Here is a 21,504-nt window from a genome sequence, read left to right as displayed (position 1 = left end):
TTAAGAATGAACGGATATATAAAGGATACTAAAAGCGTGAAATTCGACAATGTAACCAAGATCCCCTCTAGGTGTCTCGATTTCACAGGATGGCTTCTCTAAATCTTTCAGAGACTTCCGATGGGATTGCATTGTTGCCGCTTCGCGCGGATTTTAACAACTTTTCGTAGCTGCTTTTGACAGGGACAACAATGGGCGACGCGATTCCGTTCGGTCGAAAGTTTGGAAAAGGAAGCTCAGCTTGCTTATTCAGTCATTGTCGCGGCTTTAATTTTCGTTCCAGCGGGTAAGCAACAAATCGTTCCGAGCGCAACGTTTCTTGTATCCACGATTAAATGCATTGTAGTAAAAAATATGATCTAATCTAGCGTAAAACCGTTTGTTCGCTGTAGCCATTGATATCTGTGCATCGAAACAACGATACCTTATATTAAATCACGCATTGCTTCATTAACACGTTTGTCTCCTACAATGTGAAAATTGAAAAGAAAAATGTCATATGAAGTAATATATGAATATCGTTAATAATTTTTATATCATTTCAAAATGATCACATCGACTCGATATTGAATAATCAACAACAACGATACCTTATATTAAATCACACATTGCTTCATTAACACGTTTGTCTTCTACGATGTGAAAATTGAAAAAAATGAAATGTCATATGAAGTAATATATGAATATCGTTAATAATTTTTATATCGTTTCAAAATGAACATATCGACTCGATATGGAATAATTTATACGCGTGTATAATATCTGCGTACTCTTAGATCGAAAATTGTCGGTATTTTAATTCCATTGCACGCGACAACGCGAAATCACTGACTCGCGTGATATTACTGCTGCGTTCGATAACCGGAAAGCGACTGCTGCGACCACGATGAATCAATGGAAAACAAGAACTATCGTGGAAGTAAACACAGGCAACGTTTTATATTATGAAACTTCGAATATTATTTGACGCACATATTCGAGCTAAATATTTACCTATAATTTTGTAATAAAGTATTCACGAACAAACTTCATACAACACTTTTTGCTTATTTTCACATTTAGATTATTCCCCTAAAATATTGTTAAAACAGAGGACACACTGTATATTGTAATCGAAGGATTGGAATTGTCAACGTGGAGGGTTTCAATAAAAATAAATGCAATCAATGTCCATAAATCTAGCGTTAATAACATTAGAGTCTCAAATATTATCGTTCCGGTTAAGTTGTTTTTTGGGAATAATCACGTTTTAAGATTAGCACGAAATACAACTTATCTGCGAGGAAACCACGATAACGATAAAGTTACACTTTTTGTGAGTGCTCTGTATAATATAATTACATAATAGAACAGTGCGAAAGGGAGATTGATAGAAAACAAAAATTGTAGAATCTCGCCTCTGGAGATTATAAATCGACGTATTAAAGTTTTTAAAAATAAAGAAATCGCTTGAAACGATTAAAGTTCGAAGAAAAACTTATTTTGTGCGCAGAGCTGTTTCAATGTAATGCGAAGTATCGATCGGTAAAAATTGTTATCAACGGTGAATCTAGATTCGTCACGAAAACGCGATAAACTCGGTGCGTAAGAAGCAATTCGTGTAGGTTCGCGGCAACAAATATTTGCGTAATTCATGACGGAGCAAACTGTTGGCGCCATAGAACCATTCCCGCGACATGGAGATAGAAACTCACCTTGTCGACAAGTAGAAATTAATTTCAATGTAGTTTCCCCGGCGGGTTGAAGCATTCGAATCTAGATAAGAGGACCCTCGTACGACCTTTAAGGGTCCGCTGTGACCCTTTTGTTCAGCGAATTCCTCCCCCGGGCCGTACATATCACTTAACCCTTACACCTATCGCGCTCCCTACACGCGTTAAGCGCCTCTTTGTAAACTTATGCGCTCGCTTCGGGAAGCAACTTGCAGACCGCGGTGTAACACTTCCCGTAATTAACTACTCATTGCGGCAGTATCTTATTATTCTATGAGCCGGCTCCACGAGTTCCACGGTATTAGGCATTAAGGAGAATTTACGCGACAACTTAATACGCCACAGTGTCGTTAATCGAACGTAAACGCGAAATTCTGCACGTTTATTAACCTATCGGAGAAGGACGGACAAACATCGTGTTCGCCTAAAATGTACCGATGCAAAATAATTTCGTGTTTATTTAATACAGAAAACACCTACGGTGAAACGGGAAATCGCCCGATACAGCGAAAAATAATCAATTAAGAGACTATCGAACACAAATGATTCTGACAAGATTCATGCATCTCCGCTTGATGCAACTCGAGTTCCAACATTGTATGATTTAAGAAAAAATCAAATTTTATCGAACCAAGTTGTAACGACATCGATTTTACTTGGAATTTTCTAAGTAGAAATGATTGTAAGAGATCTAAGATTAATAAAAAAAATATTATTGCAGGAATACTTGAAACGAAACAATTCGACACGAGAATTTCCTTTTTCGCCCTGTATATTTGATAATATCTGTAGAAGAGTATTAACTACACTAACGACCATGTTTGGAATACTATCAATGTCCACCACGCATGATAAAAAGTATTCCTAGTAAAATTGAGGAAATTCGAAAAATCCATTTATAATAATTTCACGTAGTTACAACGACAAGAAAGCAGTAGAAAGAAATAGAATGAAGTAGGAAGATATTCGATCTCGTCTATTTATCTTATCACTCTCGACTGGGACCGTCATTCGCGCGTGTTGACGGGTCATTTACTCTGAATAAACACAAGCAGTGGTGGGGATCGTTGCGTCACTCGAATCTTATATAAAATCCGAGAATTTGTGCACACAATTTCACGCTGTAACTTTGTAAGACGAAAAATCCCACTTAAAGACGGGGCAAAAATCTTGAATAACGAATTAAAAACGTAAACAACTTTTTATTTATCCCCGATAATAAATAAAAATTGAAAATCGAATCACAGAATAATATTATATTTTACGTTCAATCTAATTGTCGCGAATTTAGAAAAACAAAAAATTTTATATCGTTACAAGTTAACGTTTAACGTTTGGAGAATTCTGAATTTATCTCTAAGAATCTATCGATAGCATGATGTCTAGAATTTCTTCCCAACTAGGGTATATAATCGTAATATTAATAAAACTCAACAGAAATTGTTAATAAATAATATTTAAAAGTTCTGTAACTTTAAGTACGAACTCTGAAAAATGACAAAATTGTTACGTACGAGTTGAGTAAGTGTGCAACGAAGGTATAGAGTCGCGATATGGCGGCATACCCTTCTTCATTATTTCGTTACGTCGCGTAAACGTGGCCCGTGGTATAGTCATCGTGGAACGGGAAGGAAGTGAAAGCCTAAAATAACTTGGCGACATTCCTCGATGCGGGAGAGGGCGACATCCCTCTAGTTCTTCCATGCAACATTGCTTCCCAGTTAGATCTCCCTAGCTCTCTCTTCCTTCCTATTCTCACCTTTTCTCGACAATCTCCTTCATCTACCCCCCACGGCGCGGATCTCTCTAAAATATGCACCCGCCTAACGTAAAACGCGATATTCGAAGGGCGGAATTCCTCGTCCGTGGACCAAGAACCGAGAATTCTAGAGGCATGACGGCGTTTCGGCGTATACGTACACCCACACGCGCGTGAAAATATACGAACGCTTCCATTTGTAATTTTTAACAAACGAACTACAGTTACTCGTATTCGCACGCTACAATAGCGATTCGCTATAAACAAAAGGAAACTTTCCTTCGAGTTCTTTTCATTTACTTTTACCAAATATTGTTTATCACTAGTCTGTGGGTCTCTACGTAAATTCATATTTTTATTAAATTCATATTTTTATTTACTTTATATCGTTATCTCAACCCCTAAATATAATAAATCGTATCTTACTTTAAGTATTCCTTATATTTTTGCACATTAAGTGCATTCTATAGTTTGTTGAGAATTCAAATTTCCGAGAAATGCATAAACAGCCACAGTCTGTTTATTAGACTGTATTATTTCTATCCATGAAGTAGTTTGGTGTTACTTCTATTTAGGTAGTTTTGTTTATTATAAATTGCAGTTTTACGGGTGCTCGATACTTTCCGTATTCTGAAGGACAGAAGCTTGTCGCGTAACTAACGTCCCATTCTCGCGGAGTGCAGTTCTAAAGGCTATTGTCGGAAGAATGGATAACATAAATTTTACTACGAATAGTAAGTGGGATTTACGATACGATTTTTAGCTATTTTCGAGATTAACCCTTTCACCGTTATTGGCGCCTCTACACTTTCAACAAGAATCACTTACCCTATGTTATTCGTGCTCGGGAATAGAACGAGCCTCTACGAGATTATGTACCTAATTCTACCATAAATTCTGTTACAAGTATAACGAGCTATTGTAATAAAAACAAGAAAAATATATTATTAAAAATGACCATTTTTCACAGTGATGCAAGCTTGTAAACAACATAGTCAATTAGAAATTTCTATATTAAATTACAAATTACGCAATAAACAAATAAGAATTTTACTTTTTTATGAAGCACACATCATGAATAAATTATTCTACGTTGCTTGTGTTCGAATAAAAAAAACTGCTTTTTTCAAGGCACTTTTTATACTATCCAAATTACTACCAGGAAGCCAATGATTATCTTTAGTGTCCAAACAAGGACAACGGCGTTGACAAAAGCGTCAAAAGCGGGCTATAGTCTACCAAAAAGATGTGTTTGAAGGATTAGTACAACCCCGAAATACGATGCTCTTTGAAAGGCAAAGGTGGCTTTTCCAATAAAACTTTGTCCGAGATTACAAAGCAAAAATAACTCGAAATTAGCCGCGAAGCCAATGTCTCACAGATTGGAAAACCTACATTTCAATCCGTTTAAATATAAATTGTAATAAAAGTATCCTATTCCATAGTCACTTGTGTTTTTTATGGTAAACGATCGAAATAATAGTCGTGTAAAGTCAGCACTACCGAAGTTGTAGACTGAAATAATCCGTAACGAATCACATCTATTCCGAGGTTATCTATTAGTTACTGATACGTTGAACTCTCGCGATATCAGTTATTTCACAGCAACTGCAATCGTACAAGAAGCTATCATTTTCCGGACACATATTCATTAAGATTACAGAATGTCTCTCAATAAATTCTATCATCCCTTAAACTTTCCGCGTATAATTCATTTACACACGGTGAATTAACAAATAATTCTAATAGACATAAGTCTCTTTCGTAAAACTATGTCATAAAGGTACATTTGATGCTAGTTTTCCTTTCGATTCGCTGTTAAAACAATTTTTTTGTTAAAACCATTTCTATTGCAATTTATATCCCGTTAATATTTTTCTGTTTTGTTAAAAATGTTTAATTAACTTCGGAAATACCGTTTTGACTGGAAAATATTACATAACGCGTCGTCACAGCTGCTATTATTTACTCGACGTTTTTCCTGAAAAAAAACCACTCACTTTGTATATTCCCGAGGGACAACCTTTCAATTAAGCGAAGTGCCTTACTCTCAGATTTTACAAATAACGAGATAATGGAAAATGTAGCCGATGTAGATGGAAAGTGGTCCGTAACAGGCATTAAATTGACATTTTCATTGTTATCGCGACAGTGCTCAACGCAATTCAACTAGCAATGATGCGTGAGTTTGGCGTCTCCTTTCTCGTTAACCAAAGAGAGCGAAACGTTCAAACATCCAACTTGCACGAGCGTTATTATTAATGAACGAGTAAAACGAATCTCGTCGTTGTTTTTTATTTTGTATAAAATACCAAATAATGTGGTAAACGTTTTACTTTAAAGGAGAAATCAACCTCTTTATCTAATATATTTTATTTGTATGCAGTCGAATGCACTACGTAATGAGTGCACTACACAAAAAAAGTATTAGTAGCACAAATTTAAATATTACAATTTCAGTGAAGTTCAGTAAAAGAAAAGAATAGTTGAGAAATATATTCGTTAACTTATTTTCAATTTTAAATTAAATACATTTCTTTTTTCTATATTTTGTAATCTATGAATATTTCTAGTTCAACGCATATTTCCTTCAGTTTTTGTTCATCGAATAGAATTTCGTGAAAAAAAACTAATAAAAGGAACAACACTCTCATGACTTTAGCGTCTAAAAATATTCTAAACTGAACTTACTTTGACTAGCCTACTCTAAGGCGATCCTTTGTAGGTTGTGTCTAAGACCACCGCACGACCCTGACCAACTTTGCACTACAATATTTTCTTTTCTATCGCCTACAGTTTTATCCTATCGTAATACTACAACGTAAGCAAGAGATAGGGAATTGTCTTTGATAACAGTTATTTTCTTAATACCGAAATAGATCGATTGGATAGTTTAACGATCCAGGAAACGAACAATCCGAGTTTGAATTTTAATATAACGATCGAATCAGCCGATTCTTTTACCTTTTTGTACGATTTAGATTATCGTTGGAGTACAGATATCGACGACAGCATCGTATATAGTGTTTGCTTAAAAAAATTAGAATTTTGAAAGACACGAAGCAGAAAATGTGGCGGTTCGTATGATCGATGAAAAATTTAAGAATGCAGTAAATTTCCTGAACCTGATAATTAGCAGAATATTTACAAAAAAAAGTTCTTATCGACATCGTATGATTTTAAAATAAACTTACATTTTTAGAAACCTACTGTTATGTATTACCATTGCTATCTTTTTTATTATTAATTAATTGGCGACACTGACCATATCGTATACAAGTTTCATAAGACCAGTGTTTTTCAAATCCAAGATGTTAATACTATAAATGTCCTCGAAATGTAAACCTACGTAGTCAGAAAATATACTGCACTGTTAGATTAATAAACGTGAAACGTTTCCTTCATTTGCTGCCCCGTTTTGTCTTGCTTTATCGTCCCGTCGTTTCGTATACAAAGATTCCACTGCTCCGTTGCGTTCAGCGAGCTCCACAATATTGTGAGATCCGTTTAAAACAACATGCATGTCGAGCATTCATGTTTAGCCGAAGATAGAAAACAGTATTGGACTTACGTGTTTTCCTTCTGATCACCGTTGCTAGACTGCGAGGATGGCGACGGTTGCTGGTTCTCCTGTTTCGAATACGGATGATGACGATGTACAACATTGTTATTGTTGTTGTGAATGTGCACCTTGTTTGCGTTGCTGTCAGTCGGGGAGCCTGGCGAGATTTTACTCGCCAGAGTGTTCAACGATTGAAGCATTTTCATAGGAATCCTCCTGGCGACCGGTTCGCGGTGCCGCCTTTCCTCAGGCTCGTTTATCCTTGAGGAAGACAGGATTATTCTTCGTTTGCGGTTTGAAGGTTTCAACCCTCAAACTCGTCCGTACGCGTGCGAATAAAATTTAACCGGGGGATCGAAAAATACAGAATGCACTTTCTCAGAAACGCTTCTACACTTTTTTCGTTTTCTTTCTCGCGGGTTAATCTACAAAATCACTGAACTCGGTCCGAATATTTCCTCGATACGCGACAAGCAAACACTATTTACGATGGCACACGCAATACGCATACATACGAACACTTGTTTTGTTTCTAACGAGCGTTCACTGTGAAAATCGATTCCGGAGGATATTTCAAAATGGCGACAAACGTTCTCAAGGTTGTCGAATCCCAGTTACCGACGACGCAGTTTCTTGATTTGCTACAAGAAAAAGAAACAAAAGAAACGTAAGAACGTTACTTGGAAATCTACTACAAGAAATTAGACTAGTGATCGGACCGCGCGGCGCATACGATAGATCAAGTATACGAAATTTATCGATCGTATTATTCTGCTCGACTGTTTAACGAAGATATTAGTACGCTTGTAGATAATTAAACTCTTTGTTTAGCAGAACTGAACAAATACTCGATCGAACATTTCTACGTTTTCTTAATCGTCGACTTGTACGAAGGCATGATCCTTTGTATCTTTGTTCAATTTTACTCCGAAGACCACAATGGAAGGTAATTATCCTTAAACATACCAATATTTTTAATACGAAATAAAATAAAAATACATGTATGTAAAATTTAAGTCATTTATATTTGATACAAATTCAAACGATTATATTCGTGTAAGTTGTGCTTGTAAAGAAAATGACGTACTGTTAGGGAAGTACATAAGTTTTACTCTTTGTTTCAAAAATCTCCTTAAATTTATAACTATTACATGATATAAAATCCTATGCTAGATGTTTGTTAATTTGTAAAGCAATTTTGACAAGGACAAACCAAAAAAGTAATATCAATTTTGAGAAGTAATATCGCCCTTTTTTTATTTTTGACAAAATGACGAGAGATCGATCAATACGTAAAAAAATTTTATCGTGAAAAGTGGTACTACACAAGATGATTCAGTAATCATGGTACAAAAAATCAGATTGTTCTGTATGATAAATTCCGTTATCGAGAAAAACAACGCTGCAAATCGGTGGGGTATGCGTCCATTTGATTAATTGTAAGTTATAGACTTCGGTATATGTAGATGAAACAGTGTATACACAGTGTTCAATTTAAATCAATTCAGTCAAATATCTTGGGAAGTGTTGATACTAAAAAATGTTTCAGACAAATATGAAATGGTTTCAAACCACACAATTCGATATAAGTTCTTCAACTTTGTTTTTTTACGTTATTTTTTTATTTTCTAACAATTTAGAAGATATTTTAATTTTAATATTCTGGATGATAACAGTAGATATTAAATACTAATTTCCTATATTGAAAGTTTAGACTAACGACCTTCTGCCATAAGTAATGCTTCTGTGCAGAGAATGGCGAGCTTTAGCGCGTTAGAAAATACAGGGTGTTCGGCCACTCCTGGGAAAAATTTTAATGGAAGATTCTGGAGGTCAAAATAAGACGAAAATCAAGAATACTAATTTGTTGATAGAGGTTTCGTTAAAAAGTTATTAACGTTCAAAGTTCCGCCCGTACTGAATTTTTTCTAGAAAGTGAGTAGGATTTCGGGAGTATGTCTATTGACCAAAAATAATTGTAATCGACTTCTGCAACCGAAAATAATTTTTCCAGAACGATTTGAAATTTTTTAATTTTGCCGAAAAATTTTATATCTTCTCGAATTTTTTTCTAGAAAGCGGTTAAGATTTCGGGGATATGTCTATCGACCAAAAATAATTGTAATCGACTTCTGCCACCGAAAATCATTTTTTCAGAACGATTTGAAATTTTTTTTTTTCGTCGAAAAATTTAGACACTTACCCCCTGTCGATTTTTCTTAAAAATCCGTTTTTCATTTTTGATAAATTTTTTTGACGTCCTACGGAAATTTTGTCTAATACTTTTTTGTAGGTACCCATGAGCTCAACTTCAGAAAAAAGTATCATTGAAATACATTCACAATTGTAAGAGTTATGGCTGTTTGAAAATTGGACCATTTTTATTGGGTTTTTCTCATTTTGCGGGGTCAAGGACCAACTTTCCGAATATTTTTGCGATTTCTACATATTTTCCATTAAAATGCGCGTTGTTTGCTTTTTTAAACATTAAAATCCTTCAGTCCGTTCAGAAGTTATGACGTTTTAAAGATACGCACGAAATTTTGGAGTGACATTTCTGGCCTGAATTATATTTTCGATAAGGAATTTTTTTTTTGAAAATGGTTAGGATTTCGGGGGTATGTCTATTGACCAAAATGATCGTAATTGTCCCCCGCAACCGAAAATAATTTTTTCAGAACGATTTGAAAAATTTTTTTTTCGCCGAAAAATTTAGACACCTACCCCCTGGTCGATTTTTCTTAAAAATTCGTTTTTCATTTTTAGTAATTTTGTTTGACGCCCTACCGAAAAGTTGTCTAATACTTTTTTGTAGGTACCCATGAGCTCTACTTCAGAAAAAAGTTTCATTGAAATATATTCACAATTGTAGGAGTTATGGCTGTTTGAAAATTGGTCCATTTTTATGGGATTTTTCTTATTTTGCGGGGTCAAGGACCAACTTTTCGACTATTTTTATGATTTGTACATATTCTCCACCAAAATACGCGTAGTTTGCTTTTTTAAACATTAAAATCGTCCAATCCGTTCAGAAGTTATGACGTTTTAAAGATTCGCATGAAAATTCGGGGAACGATTTCTGGCCTGAAATTAGATTTTCGGTAAACAATTTTTTTCTCGAAAATGCGTAGGATTTCGGGGATATGTATAATGACCAAAAATTATTGTACTTGACCCCTGTAACTAAATATAATTTTTTTAGTATGATTTGAAATTTTTTAATTTCGTCTAAAAATTTCAGTACCTCTTTGAATTTTTTTCTCGAAAGTGGGTAGGATTTCAGGGGTATGTGTATTCGCCAAAAATGATTGTAATTCAGCCCCGTAACCAAAAATAATTTTTTCAGAATGATTTGAAATTTTTTAATTTAATTTTTTAAAAACTTTTTAACGAAACTTCAGTCAAGAAATTTATATTCTTGATTTTCGTCTTATTTTAGTCTCTAGAATCTCCCATTAAAATTGTTCCTAGGAGTGGTCGAACACCCTGTATATGTTTTGCGTCTAGAAAAAACAAAGTTGACCTGTACGTGTCATAGGAAAAACTTACATTGAATTACGTACCTCTAGACATTATTTAACTTTTATCTGAAACATTAGTATCGCAAATTTAATTCTCAAATTACGAATAAAAACGTTAAATTCATACGTAAACTAGCTTTTTTCCATATCTTTGCACGTCTGAACCAGTTCCAAGAACTGGTTAATAGATTCTAACTTAGAAATGAATTTACGAATGAAACTGACACGGAAGTTAGTTTACGAATCGATTGAAAATGTCTATTAGTTATTCATGAATAAAATTTGCCTAATACTGGCCATAAAGAAGGTTCCGCGGACAGTTTTCGAACGAAAGGGACGTAACAGAGAGATAGGAAAGGTCAAACCTGGGAAGACTGAATACTCCGGGAACAAGTGAAATCGGAGAAACGTGGATAACTGAAACGCGTACGTGGGGGGGGGGGGGGGGGGGAAGCACACCTTCTCGCGCGAAACGGCTTCCCAACGAGTCAATTAAAAGTTTAAGTTTAATTAGAAACTCGTCTCGTATACGTCAACCAGGCGAGTCACTGCTTGATCTTCCTTAATGTTACTCTTCTCGTTCGCCCTTTCTACTACCTTCGTTCGTGCATCGTATCTTTCATTCTCTTGCACGAGAAGCTTCCTCTTACTTCCGGTTCAGTCTGTACGCGCAGTTTCACCGGCTAGTTTCCTTTGTCCCCTCAGAAGCTCGAAGCGATCAAGCCTCGGTTATTTACCAGACGTGAAAGCACCAGAAAATGGGTCGAGGATAAGGAACGATGACATTTCGTAGCTCGAGAATTTCAACGTTTTTTCGGGGCTCGAGTGACCATTTACTCGCAACAGCATCGAACGCGAAAGATCCCGCTTGCTGGAAGAGAGTGCCCAGCTATTTACAAGGAGCACACGAAGAAATTCGAACGAAATGCTTAAACGTAATGAACAAAGGGGGACGTAAAAAGCACGACGAAAGATGAAAATCTTTTTCTATAAAGCGTGAATGAGTCTATACTAAATAAATAATTGTCCAAATGGAATCGTAGAGTCTATTAATTTGAGGTTGTGTTCAGGGTGATATTGAAAAGATACTATCTTTGTTGCCGCCACGTGAAGGGTTTCCGCTGCAGTCGACAATGAACAGTGCCGTTTTTGAGGAAATCGCAATTCTCCACGGACTGCATGTAATTTCTAAAGGACTAGCTCTGGCCGGATGCTGGTTTTAGATTTCTTTGGAAATGGTCCCCGGTTAGACCACCCTCGACGGCAATTGATGTAACGCAAACCCTCACGTGTTGACCGCCAGGTCTAGGACCGTAAAAACAAGAATGGGTAATAAATTAACCCAGGGGTTGTGCAACGTCCTGCAGATCTTGGTTTGTAGGATGAAACAAACCAAGCTGTGGGCGTTGCACAATCCAAAATTGTGCAAAATTCGGATTGAGCCGGACGAGGCCCAAGGAGACACCAAGAGGGAGATTCGGAGGTTCCTTTTTGGCTACGAGGCAGGGACAGAACAGAATTGCTTGGATTCTCGAATTGTTTGGATTCTAGAATTGCTTAGATTCTCGACGAACATTAAACGAACTTTGTACTTCTTAAACTCGGACATTAAGAACTTGGACCGTTGAATTTAGTTTCGCACCGGACGCGAACAAGCGAACTTGTTAAACTTGAATAATAAAATAGCAAATATTGTTATTGTTTTGTTTTAAATAAATTATTGTGTATGTAAATCGACTAGAATTGATTTACTAAATAATATTATATTATCATATACATCGATCGTGTGAAATTACTATATTTCTCAGTCAGTTTGTAAACCATTATTTAAATTCGATACGAAGAAATTTGTATATTAAAATTTGTTGTCTCGTTTGAAAATAAATGATATGACGGGACATTTATGATTCCCAATTGTTTATGCGCAATGTAAATTCCTATATGCTGTAGTACCTCCAAATTAAAATGAGAAGTAGGAGGACCCAGTTTTTAACCAGACGTATTAATATAAAATTTACCACTCCTCCACTAAATCCTTCCATTAAATGAGAGTTTATGTTAGACAGTAAAGGGTTGTTCGTTTTCTGCAAAAATTAATAGGGAGTTTCGAATCTCAACTACTACTTGGTAGCATTTTGATCAACATTTGAAAGTTTTTAGAGTCAGGTTACAATAATAACGTGAAAACATTGAAAGATCTAACAGCTATTGTAATTTTAAAGAGCCGAAAGAGTGAAATTAATATTTGTAAATGTAATTGTAATGTATAATGTATAATATTAATATTAATACTTATAAATATTATATAAATATACAAATATTAATATTTATAAATGTAATTGTAATGTATATGACAAAAATAAATATAAATATTTAGCTTAAGAACCATTGCTGTAGAAAGTGGTTCTGCAGATTTGGAGAAGGAAGTTTGTTATCAAAGATGCACCTCGCGTCTAAAGGTCTGTTACGACAAGTACTGATAAATTCAAGGCCATAATTGATAACGAGCGTCATTTAACGATTCACAAGATTACTAATGCACTAAAGATTATTATTGATTTACGCATCAGTTAGGCAAAAAATATTTAATGGACCGAATTTCTGCGTCCAATTCACCATTGAGACGCAATGAAAACGAGTACCAGTCCCTGTGTAACACGGTACTTCTGCAACACGATTTCGCTCTAACACGGTTACAGAATTGCGGAAATTTCCACTATAACACGACACTCTTACAACACGGATTCGCTTTAACTCGATTAAATAATTTTGAAACTCTCGGTAGAACACAAAACGCGTTGATTGTCTTTTGTCATGACATAAAGTCTACATATTGTTTGCATCTATTACACTTTTTGCAACGTATTTGAATTTTTCACACACTCGTCAAACAGTCATAATTCATCAAAGAAAATGGTTAAATAAGGTAAAGTAGAACTGCGCGATCTATGTGCTTCTCAGGTTTCACTAGACGATTCCTTTGTTTGAGAATATTTTAAACGACTCATCTACCGACGGACAACTATCAATTTAAAAGATTTCCTTGATCGTTTTGTAGACACGTATCAAACAGAGCGTTATGTAATCCATCTGGCGACGATACAAGGTTTATAATGTGCTACATTAATCATTTGAAAAATTAGAAATTACAGAAGAGGTACTCACGGATCTAAGCCTGCGTCTCTTAATCATTATAATAAATAGAATATATTCTGGGGTTGCTCGAGACCTTGCTGATATTGAATGTTATTGAAATGAAATTTTAAAATGCTTATTCTATTTGCACAATATTTACTTCTAATTCGAAAATAAAACGTTCATGCAGAACCTTTAGATTAAGTTCCCTCAGTTTGATGGAAATACTATTCGCCTGTTCGTCCTTTTCATATTAACTAATTTTAAAGTAGCAAAGCCTCTTAACGCGTTGACTGTCAGACCAAAACTTTGATTTTACTTACTTACTTTTGTAACCTCGCTAAAATTCACGAATCCTATTCAAATTTATTCAACATTTCGACTCGAGAATTAATTGTTCTAGCTCCACAGTGAAGAGTCAAAGCGTTAAGAGTGTTTATTATTATCTTTCAGCCTCCTGTCGCGCAAATGGACAAAACTTAGAACGCAAAAACGCTAGACTGCGAAAGTAATCCATCCGAAGACCCGAGGCAGGGCTCGAAAGATTTCCCAAACGCGTCCCAAGGAAGCTTGCAACGAAAATACGTGTAACGCGACGGTCGTGGAGCGACGGATAGATATCGAAGACTAAAATTGGGATATTCGCGTCGGTTGGATTCGATACCCGCAGTCGAAGAAACGCAAACGAGGGGTCGAGCTTCGTCGGTCGAGACGCGATGGAGCGAGGACGCGGAAAGTCAAACTCCGGGGGGTCTGGAGCGCGAAGATAGAGATACAATTACCGGAACTGCCGCCGCTGTCAAGTGTCAAAGGGGTCACGAATAATTTAGCGCGCGAGCCGGAGGCCTCCAGAAGCAAGAAGGCGAAAGAAAGCGACGGCGAAGAACGGAAGGGAAACGGCGACGCCCGCGGGCTGGTAAAAGCGTTCAGGAAAGAGAGGCTTGCTCTCTCAGATTACCCTCTAACGCTTTTGTCCTTCGCGCCGCTTGCTTTCTTCCCTTCGTCCTTCCCTCTCTGCACCCGGGGTGCTGCAGGCTCCCAAGGTTTCGCGCGGCGTTTCACGAGCTCCTTCCAGCTACTCTCTATCCTCCTCGACTTCTCTTTGCCGCTGATCACTTCGCGCGTTAAAACGTCAAATTAAAATCTCGAGACGCTTTGAGAACAAGACGATTAGAGCGTCGGGTAAGGGGAGGGACACGAACAGTTTCCGCGACAGCGATCGTTCGTTATCCTTCCTATCCTGACGGTCGTTTCTCCAACCTGTTTTCTCTACGGTGCTCCTCCTGGCTCAAACGTGTCCCGCCACCTCCTCGAAATCCTCCGGCACTTCCGTGGCAGCCTTTAATTCTCGTCCAGCCGGTCGAACTCGGTCAGCAGGATCGAATCGCGATGCTCGTACGTGGAAAAGACGCGAACCCGCAATATCAGCGTAAGTTAAACCGAACGGCGATCTCGTCGACGCCACCTGAACACTACGACTGACGATAAGAGCCGAGTTGGCGGCCATCGTATCTTCGGATAAGCCTTATCGGTGCCCACAGACCCCACCCTTCGCCCATGGGCCGCATCCCTCACGATCCTACGAGCGCGTTTTCGCGCCGGAACAGCTCAATGCGGCGGCTGCACGCTTCCGTACCCACTTAACCGTATCTCCGGAGAATTTACACGCTCGACTTTCTACGGTGCTTCCTTTTTTTTTTATTATTATTTCTCCTCGACAGCCGCTAACTCCAACCTCGTGCGCGTTCACGCTTTCTGCAACTGTTCACGCGTCGCGTTCACGGAGACCCGTCGAACCGCCATTAATTTCAATGTCTCTTGCGTCCGTTCGTGGTTGTGCTCATTTTTTCGTGGGCACGTGCGTGGACGGCTGCATGTCGACCTTACGACGGCGGCATGCCGAGTGTCATCTGCAAGGAAGGATCACTCTTAAGTTTCTTGGACATGTTTTTTTGGGTTCGTCGGAGGACGGGTTGCAGTCGTTCGTGTTTCAAACTATTTATCGAAACAATTACGAAACGGTGGCACGATGAAAAAAAGAGGGCGATTCTTCGTGCAAAACTGAATCGAACGTTTGAAATGGAACTTTTTTATACTATGTTTCGTTTACGTGGAAATTTATTTTGAACATTCGTGGTAGTTAACTCGATTCATCAAATGATACTTAAGATAATTGTTCTGTATTATTTTGCAGTTGGTAAGAGTCCATAAAATACGAAATACGATCAAAAATATTAGGGAGCTCGAGCAAGCAAGTTTAGCTTGTTTAAATTTAATTTTTCAGCGAATAAAATAAATTACATTTTAAGTGTATTTCGTACTCTATTAAACCGTAAACGCAAAGTCATATTTCTCATACTAGAGGAAGTTTTTAAATTGATTTTTTAAAAGGAACCCTCGCATAATGTTCACCGTGTACAACTATGATAATGTTCAAAATGAATTAGTTATATAGATCACTGTAATAAAATATTCAGTTACGATAATATCATGCGAGTTAACCTGAAACCAAGTATCTTTATGCTTATAGTAATATTTAATAACTGTCAACGAAAGTTGTGTATTAATTTTAATAGCAAACAGTTGCAAAGAGAATACTTGTTAATTTAACATGCAATGCCATAATCGAAAATCGTGGAAGTTGTATAAATTTTACACGCAATAGAAAATCAGTCTAAGCAAAGTGTAACAAACGTAATTAAATAATATTTTGTACCGTGCACAAATTTACTAAATGTGCATTTTCCTTTCCAGAGTTCGTACACGTTAAATTTAAAAGCAGTTGTAAAACAAAATGTAACGAAAATTTGAACGAAACAATTGTAACGCGCTCGGTGGAAAGTAAGTTCTGTTTTTGTACGTTGAATTATCAATTAAAATGCATATTACATACATCAGTTAAAAAGCAACGGTGAAACGCGAACATACACGCGAACGAATGACTGAATGATAGAAGACTGTTGAGAGTAACAGTGGCGATGTACAAACATCGAATGTGTAACGGTGCTTAATTGAAATTTGTTAAAACGCACGTAAAAGAGAGAATCAATCGAATGCAAATATCAAAGAAAAACATTTTAATTAAACGTATTGTTATTTATTTTCATGAGTTCGTAAATAAGTTTAACGGGAGACCAATGGTATTTATTGAAATTAAAATCTTTTAAGAGACGCGTATTGATTTTTAACATATTAACGTTCGAATTTATTGTTATATTTGCATTGGTACTCTTTCGAAACTCCGAAAAATGAAATAACAAATTACATTTGATTTTTCAATGACTTAAAAATTAAATTTTTCTATATTACTTAGGTAAATTTTATTAATTTTTTTAAAACGTTGAATCTTGGTATATTTATATGATAATTAGCATGGGCTGCTTCATTCTATTTTATCGAAGATATTCCAAATAAATATTACTATTCCAGACATTGATATAATAGTCATAACATCTAAAAATTTAATATCGAAACAGCAAACGGTTCGTAATATCGATTCCGTGAGTCAAGACAAATTGAAATTAGTGTCTTCGAAAAAATGTGATATCATAGGCACTTGGACATTTAGGCGCGACGAATTTAGCCTAAAACCGGATGCACATGGAAGGTATGACGGGTTGTGAGTAAATATTTCTTCACTCCCAACGCCAGTCGACGAGGCAAAGACACGGGGCGACTATCGGAGATTAGATAACAGTTGGAACGTTTTGTACCGTTGACTTGCACAACGAGCGACGTCCTCGAGACGCTGCTAGATCCACGCCGCAACGCGAACGAATCGGTATGAAACATATTTGACGTTTACAGCATAAGCAAATACTTGGCGGTGCGTACAATAGATGCTAAACCAGTGCAGAAGAGTGTTAAACAGACGCGTAGACCATAAACGGTTGGGCATAAATTATACATCGCGTGTCCTTAACGTGTGCAAATTAATGGAAATCGTTCTTACTTTGTAAATGAAACTGAACTCATGTTTTCGTAACAGCCATTGTGATTCTTCCTGACACTTTACGGTTATCGATTTAAAATATTTTTTTATATTCTATAACTGTAGAGTATAGTCCGGGCCACGATATAGTGAGGTCGTAAACTCGAGTAGGTGTCAAAGTTTACACGTTTCAGCTCCCGAAACAAGTAAATTGACAGAAATACGAGCAGCTAAGGGCCTTAGACCATAGTCAGGGCCGTACGAAGAAATGTTTTATCTAGTGTCAACATTTTTAGAGGTATCGTAACAGGTATATAAAGATCTTACTCAAGTCTTGAATATCTTAATTTACCTGCTTATAATATATGCATGTAGAAAATGAAAAAAATAGTGCCAGTTACGGACACAGAAAGACATTCAGAAAGGCATCCTCAATCAAGATGTCATGTACGGCCCTAAGTGCCGCAGCAGTAGTCGGTCCCAACCCTCAAGAGTTTAGTTTACGACCTCCCTATATCGTGGCCCGGACTATACGTAAAAACATAAAAAGTTGTTTTCTGGAATAAAATTGTTCCAATTGACGATTATTTAACAATGTATTGTATATTTATTGCCTGCGTATTTCTGCTATGTTTTAAACGACCCTTTTACACAGTTTGATTTTATTGTACAAACTTCCAGGAACGAGATTTTTCGCTTTGCCCAATGTTTTTATTCGTTTTCGTTTATACCATTTCACAAGCATCGGAAAAAGTAACAATCTGACATAGTAATATCCGGTCATTACGGTGGACGGTTCGCGGTATTCCAATTGAAATAGTGCGGTCGTTGCAACGTTTCTTTTGCTACGTATGGCCCTCGCCCTGTTTTGACGGAACACAACTCTCCGCTGCCTAACTAAAGCCAGCTGTTTTGCAGTTCTTTCCCATCTTTCGCAGATGGCGGTGGATTCCGGGACTAGGCGAATTAAGTTTTTCATTTTCTTCAACAATAACCGCCCCCCCCCCCCCCCCCCCCCATAAAATGTCCATATCCAGTTTTACTGATTTTCTGACTGGTTCGTCTTCTGGAGCTATAATACCTCGATCGAAATATTTTTAATTATCGCTGACACTAGTTTACCGTATCCGAATATCCTACTGAAAACACTATTATTCAAATAGAAATTTTTCTAACGAAAAATAGAAAAAGAATATTTGATTTTGTTTCGTTACGGGAATTATGTAACTTTTTAACGAGTAACGGTGAGAAAGGTCCCTCGCTGAGAATCATATGTACGCGAAGCGAAAGCGCGTCAGATGTAAGTAAGTGTCAAATAGAAACATTAATTCAATAAGGACGAAGAAACTGAGTTTAGTTTCCTGTAGAAATAACAATGCAGACGGTGAGTGGTATTGTTATTGCATAGCTAAGCACCAACAGTTGTTTGCCGGCACGAAACAGCCGTTTGCAACTCGACAAAGAGGTATTGTACAAACGAGGGATCCATCTAGCTCGGCTGGTGCCTCCTATTTACACGGCCTAACTCAACATTATGTCGCAAACTTTACGCAGCTTCTCCTACGTCGAATTTCCCTCTCGAAAATTATGCCTCCGCGATGACTTTCAGTTTTGACACGCTTTATCTACATCCTTGCAATTCTTACAGAAAATCACGAAACTGTTCCCTCGTTCTTTATCTGTTTATTAATTGTTCCGTTTCATATCGTTTCGAGTAACGTTGGCAAAATGAATATTCTATACATAGTTTAAATTTCACTTTCAGCTTCGATGTCGTCCGAAAAGTTACTAGGAATTTTTGGAATTTTATGTAACGGTAGGAACGACCAATGACGTTCAATTATTGCTAGATAAGACATAGCAAACAAAGTGCAAGTGGTTTTATGCGATATCGCGTTATCAAATACTAGCCGCAATTTCAAGGTGCGCGTGTAATTCTAGAGCAAATAATTGAAAGGGATTTATTATCTACTGTATCAACATCCCGCGTGTAAAATAATTTTACATGTCTTAGTCAGGATATAAACGTTGGAACGTTCCATTTTCCAAACAATATTGACAAAAAAATTTGTAATGTATATACAAATATCGCGGACGTAAAGGAAAATATCGAGTTTGCGTTAGAGGGTTTGTAGGAGGTGCAGCCGAGGAAAGATTACAAAGAATTCATAGAATTAATGCTTATTTTTCTTGTTAGTGGAATTCCTATTCGTGGCATTTCATTCAGAATCCCTGGGGCTTTTCACCACGCTAGATAAATGGCTCAAGCTATATGCATAACATTTATTTTGAGAGCAATTTGAAACGAGTCCCGAAAGAAAATGTAGGAATTCGAGACACGTACATGTATCGTTTTAATAAATTTAAATCAATAATAAATTCTTATCAAAACAACTGAAACGTTATGTTATCATTTTTAACGATTCCAATAATTTTAACAAGCTATCCATTTCTCTTAAAAAATTAGGGCGATATAAATATTGCATTAGAAATCTTAGAAAGGGATTTTTCTGAACAATTTGGCATACAAACTATTAATTACAAAATATTATAATTCAGTTTTAAAGATTTTTCAATGTGGGCCACAGACGACGATTTTATAACAACATTAGATATTACGAAGAGTATCAAAGTAGTAAATGATAGAAGTATATCGCTGAACGAGGAGTCGAATTAATGGAAGATTACAATGATCGCTTAACACAGAATGAAACGGGAAAGTAACTTATTTTAGAAGTTCTAAGCGATTGTCAAAAGCGTTATCCCACTGTTATCTTACTACAGAGTTTCAAATAAGAAGGTTATATCATTGCTTCCTAAATTGCACTACTTTTCATTCCCTTTACTCTTTCGTATATTCCATTAAAATACTTTTTAAAATAGAAAAAGTTGAGAACAAATAAAAATTGATACGCAGTTAGAATTAACGAAACGTCTGACATTGTTTTCAGGCGTTTTCTTGGCAATCCACGCAATACCTATATTTTTTCTGCGCATTTTCAGGTATCAATTCATGAAGTGGCTTTATAGAGTGACAAAACATTTGTCAGGGTTGTTCACATCCGTATAAAATTCGACGAACAACAAAGTCTCATTTTACGGTACATTTTCCAATTAATTTCACACGCATCGATTTCGTGTTTTTATGCAGAATAGCAAACTCAATTTGCAGCACCCTCAGTTTTACACTCTCGTTTCGCTCTTTTAAAATGGTTCTGATCGATACAAAAAAAGATACGTCAATTTTGTTTTTGAAATATCTTCCAAAATTTATTCTTTATCCATTTATTTAAGATTCTCGATGTCGCCTCAACAACTGAAATTCTTTTTTCATATAAAGGTGTTTCAAATGCTTAATAAAAAAAAAATAAAACAAAAGCGTTTGAGACAAAGGGCTCGCAAATAAATTAGCGTGCACGAATCATTTATATTCAGCCTATCAGAACGTTGAGACGTTCACTAAGCAAAAGTTTCTTGCTTCGATGGACAATAAGAATGAAATCGTGTGGTGGATATAACTGAGAATTTGACAGCTGTCTAGTAAGTCATGAAGCTTACTAAAAACAAAAGTTTTCGATGCTACGCGCACCAACTCTTGGATTTTCTAAGGACTTATTGAACGAGAAAACGTGAATCATGTCACGATAATGAAACAGGGAAGACCATCGAAGTCTGAGAACGCGTTTAATCGCAAACATAAGCGATTGAGACGTTTACCGATCGCGCAATTAAAAAATGGAGAACCGTGGACGCGCCTAGGCAAATAACCAACGGTGGACGTTCCGAGTATCGTCGACGAGGTGCAAAACACCGATCAGCCTGATTAGCGTAACCGCGAAAGGCGGTAAGTTTGTCGATACAATACTAATTACGAGCATAGCTAT

General features: G+C 36.6%; 1 protein-coding gene across 16 annotated transcripts in view; it reads right to left on the bottom strand.

The window, feature by feature from the left end:
- LOC143346633 (CUGBP Elav-like family member 1-A) overlaps positions 1–21,504 on the bottom strand; it is a 504,287-nt gene that overhangs the window by 419,721 nt on the left and 63,062 nt on the right. For 12 of the 16 annotated variants that reach the window (XR_013080457.1, XM_076774913.1, XM_076774910.1 and 9 more), the window contains one exon: positions 7,043–7,294. Coding sequence is in view for 14 of the 16 variants with exons in the window: in XM_076774913.1 (XP_076631028.1) it covers positions 7,043–7,294 (252 nt within the window). In the remaining 2 variants the exon portion in view is untranslated. Of the gene's footprint in view, positions 1–7,042; positions 7,675–14,647; positions 14,910–14,949; positions 15,600–21,504 lie in introns of those variants that run through there. The other 4 variants (XM_076774919.1, XM_076774922.1, XM_076774926.1 and 1 more) reach the window with 4 other exon arrangements.

This window comes from Colletes latitarsis, chromosome 10 (genome assembly GCF_051014445.1).
Source record: "Colletes latitarsis isolate SP2378_abdomen chromosome 10, iyColLati1, whole genome shotgun sequence".
NCBI lineage: Eukaryota > Metazoa > Arthropoda > Insecta > Hymenoptera > Colletidae > Colletes > Colletes latitarsis.
This window is presented reverse-complemented; position numbering and strand designations above follow the sequence as displayed.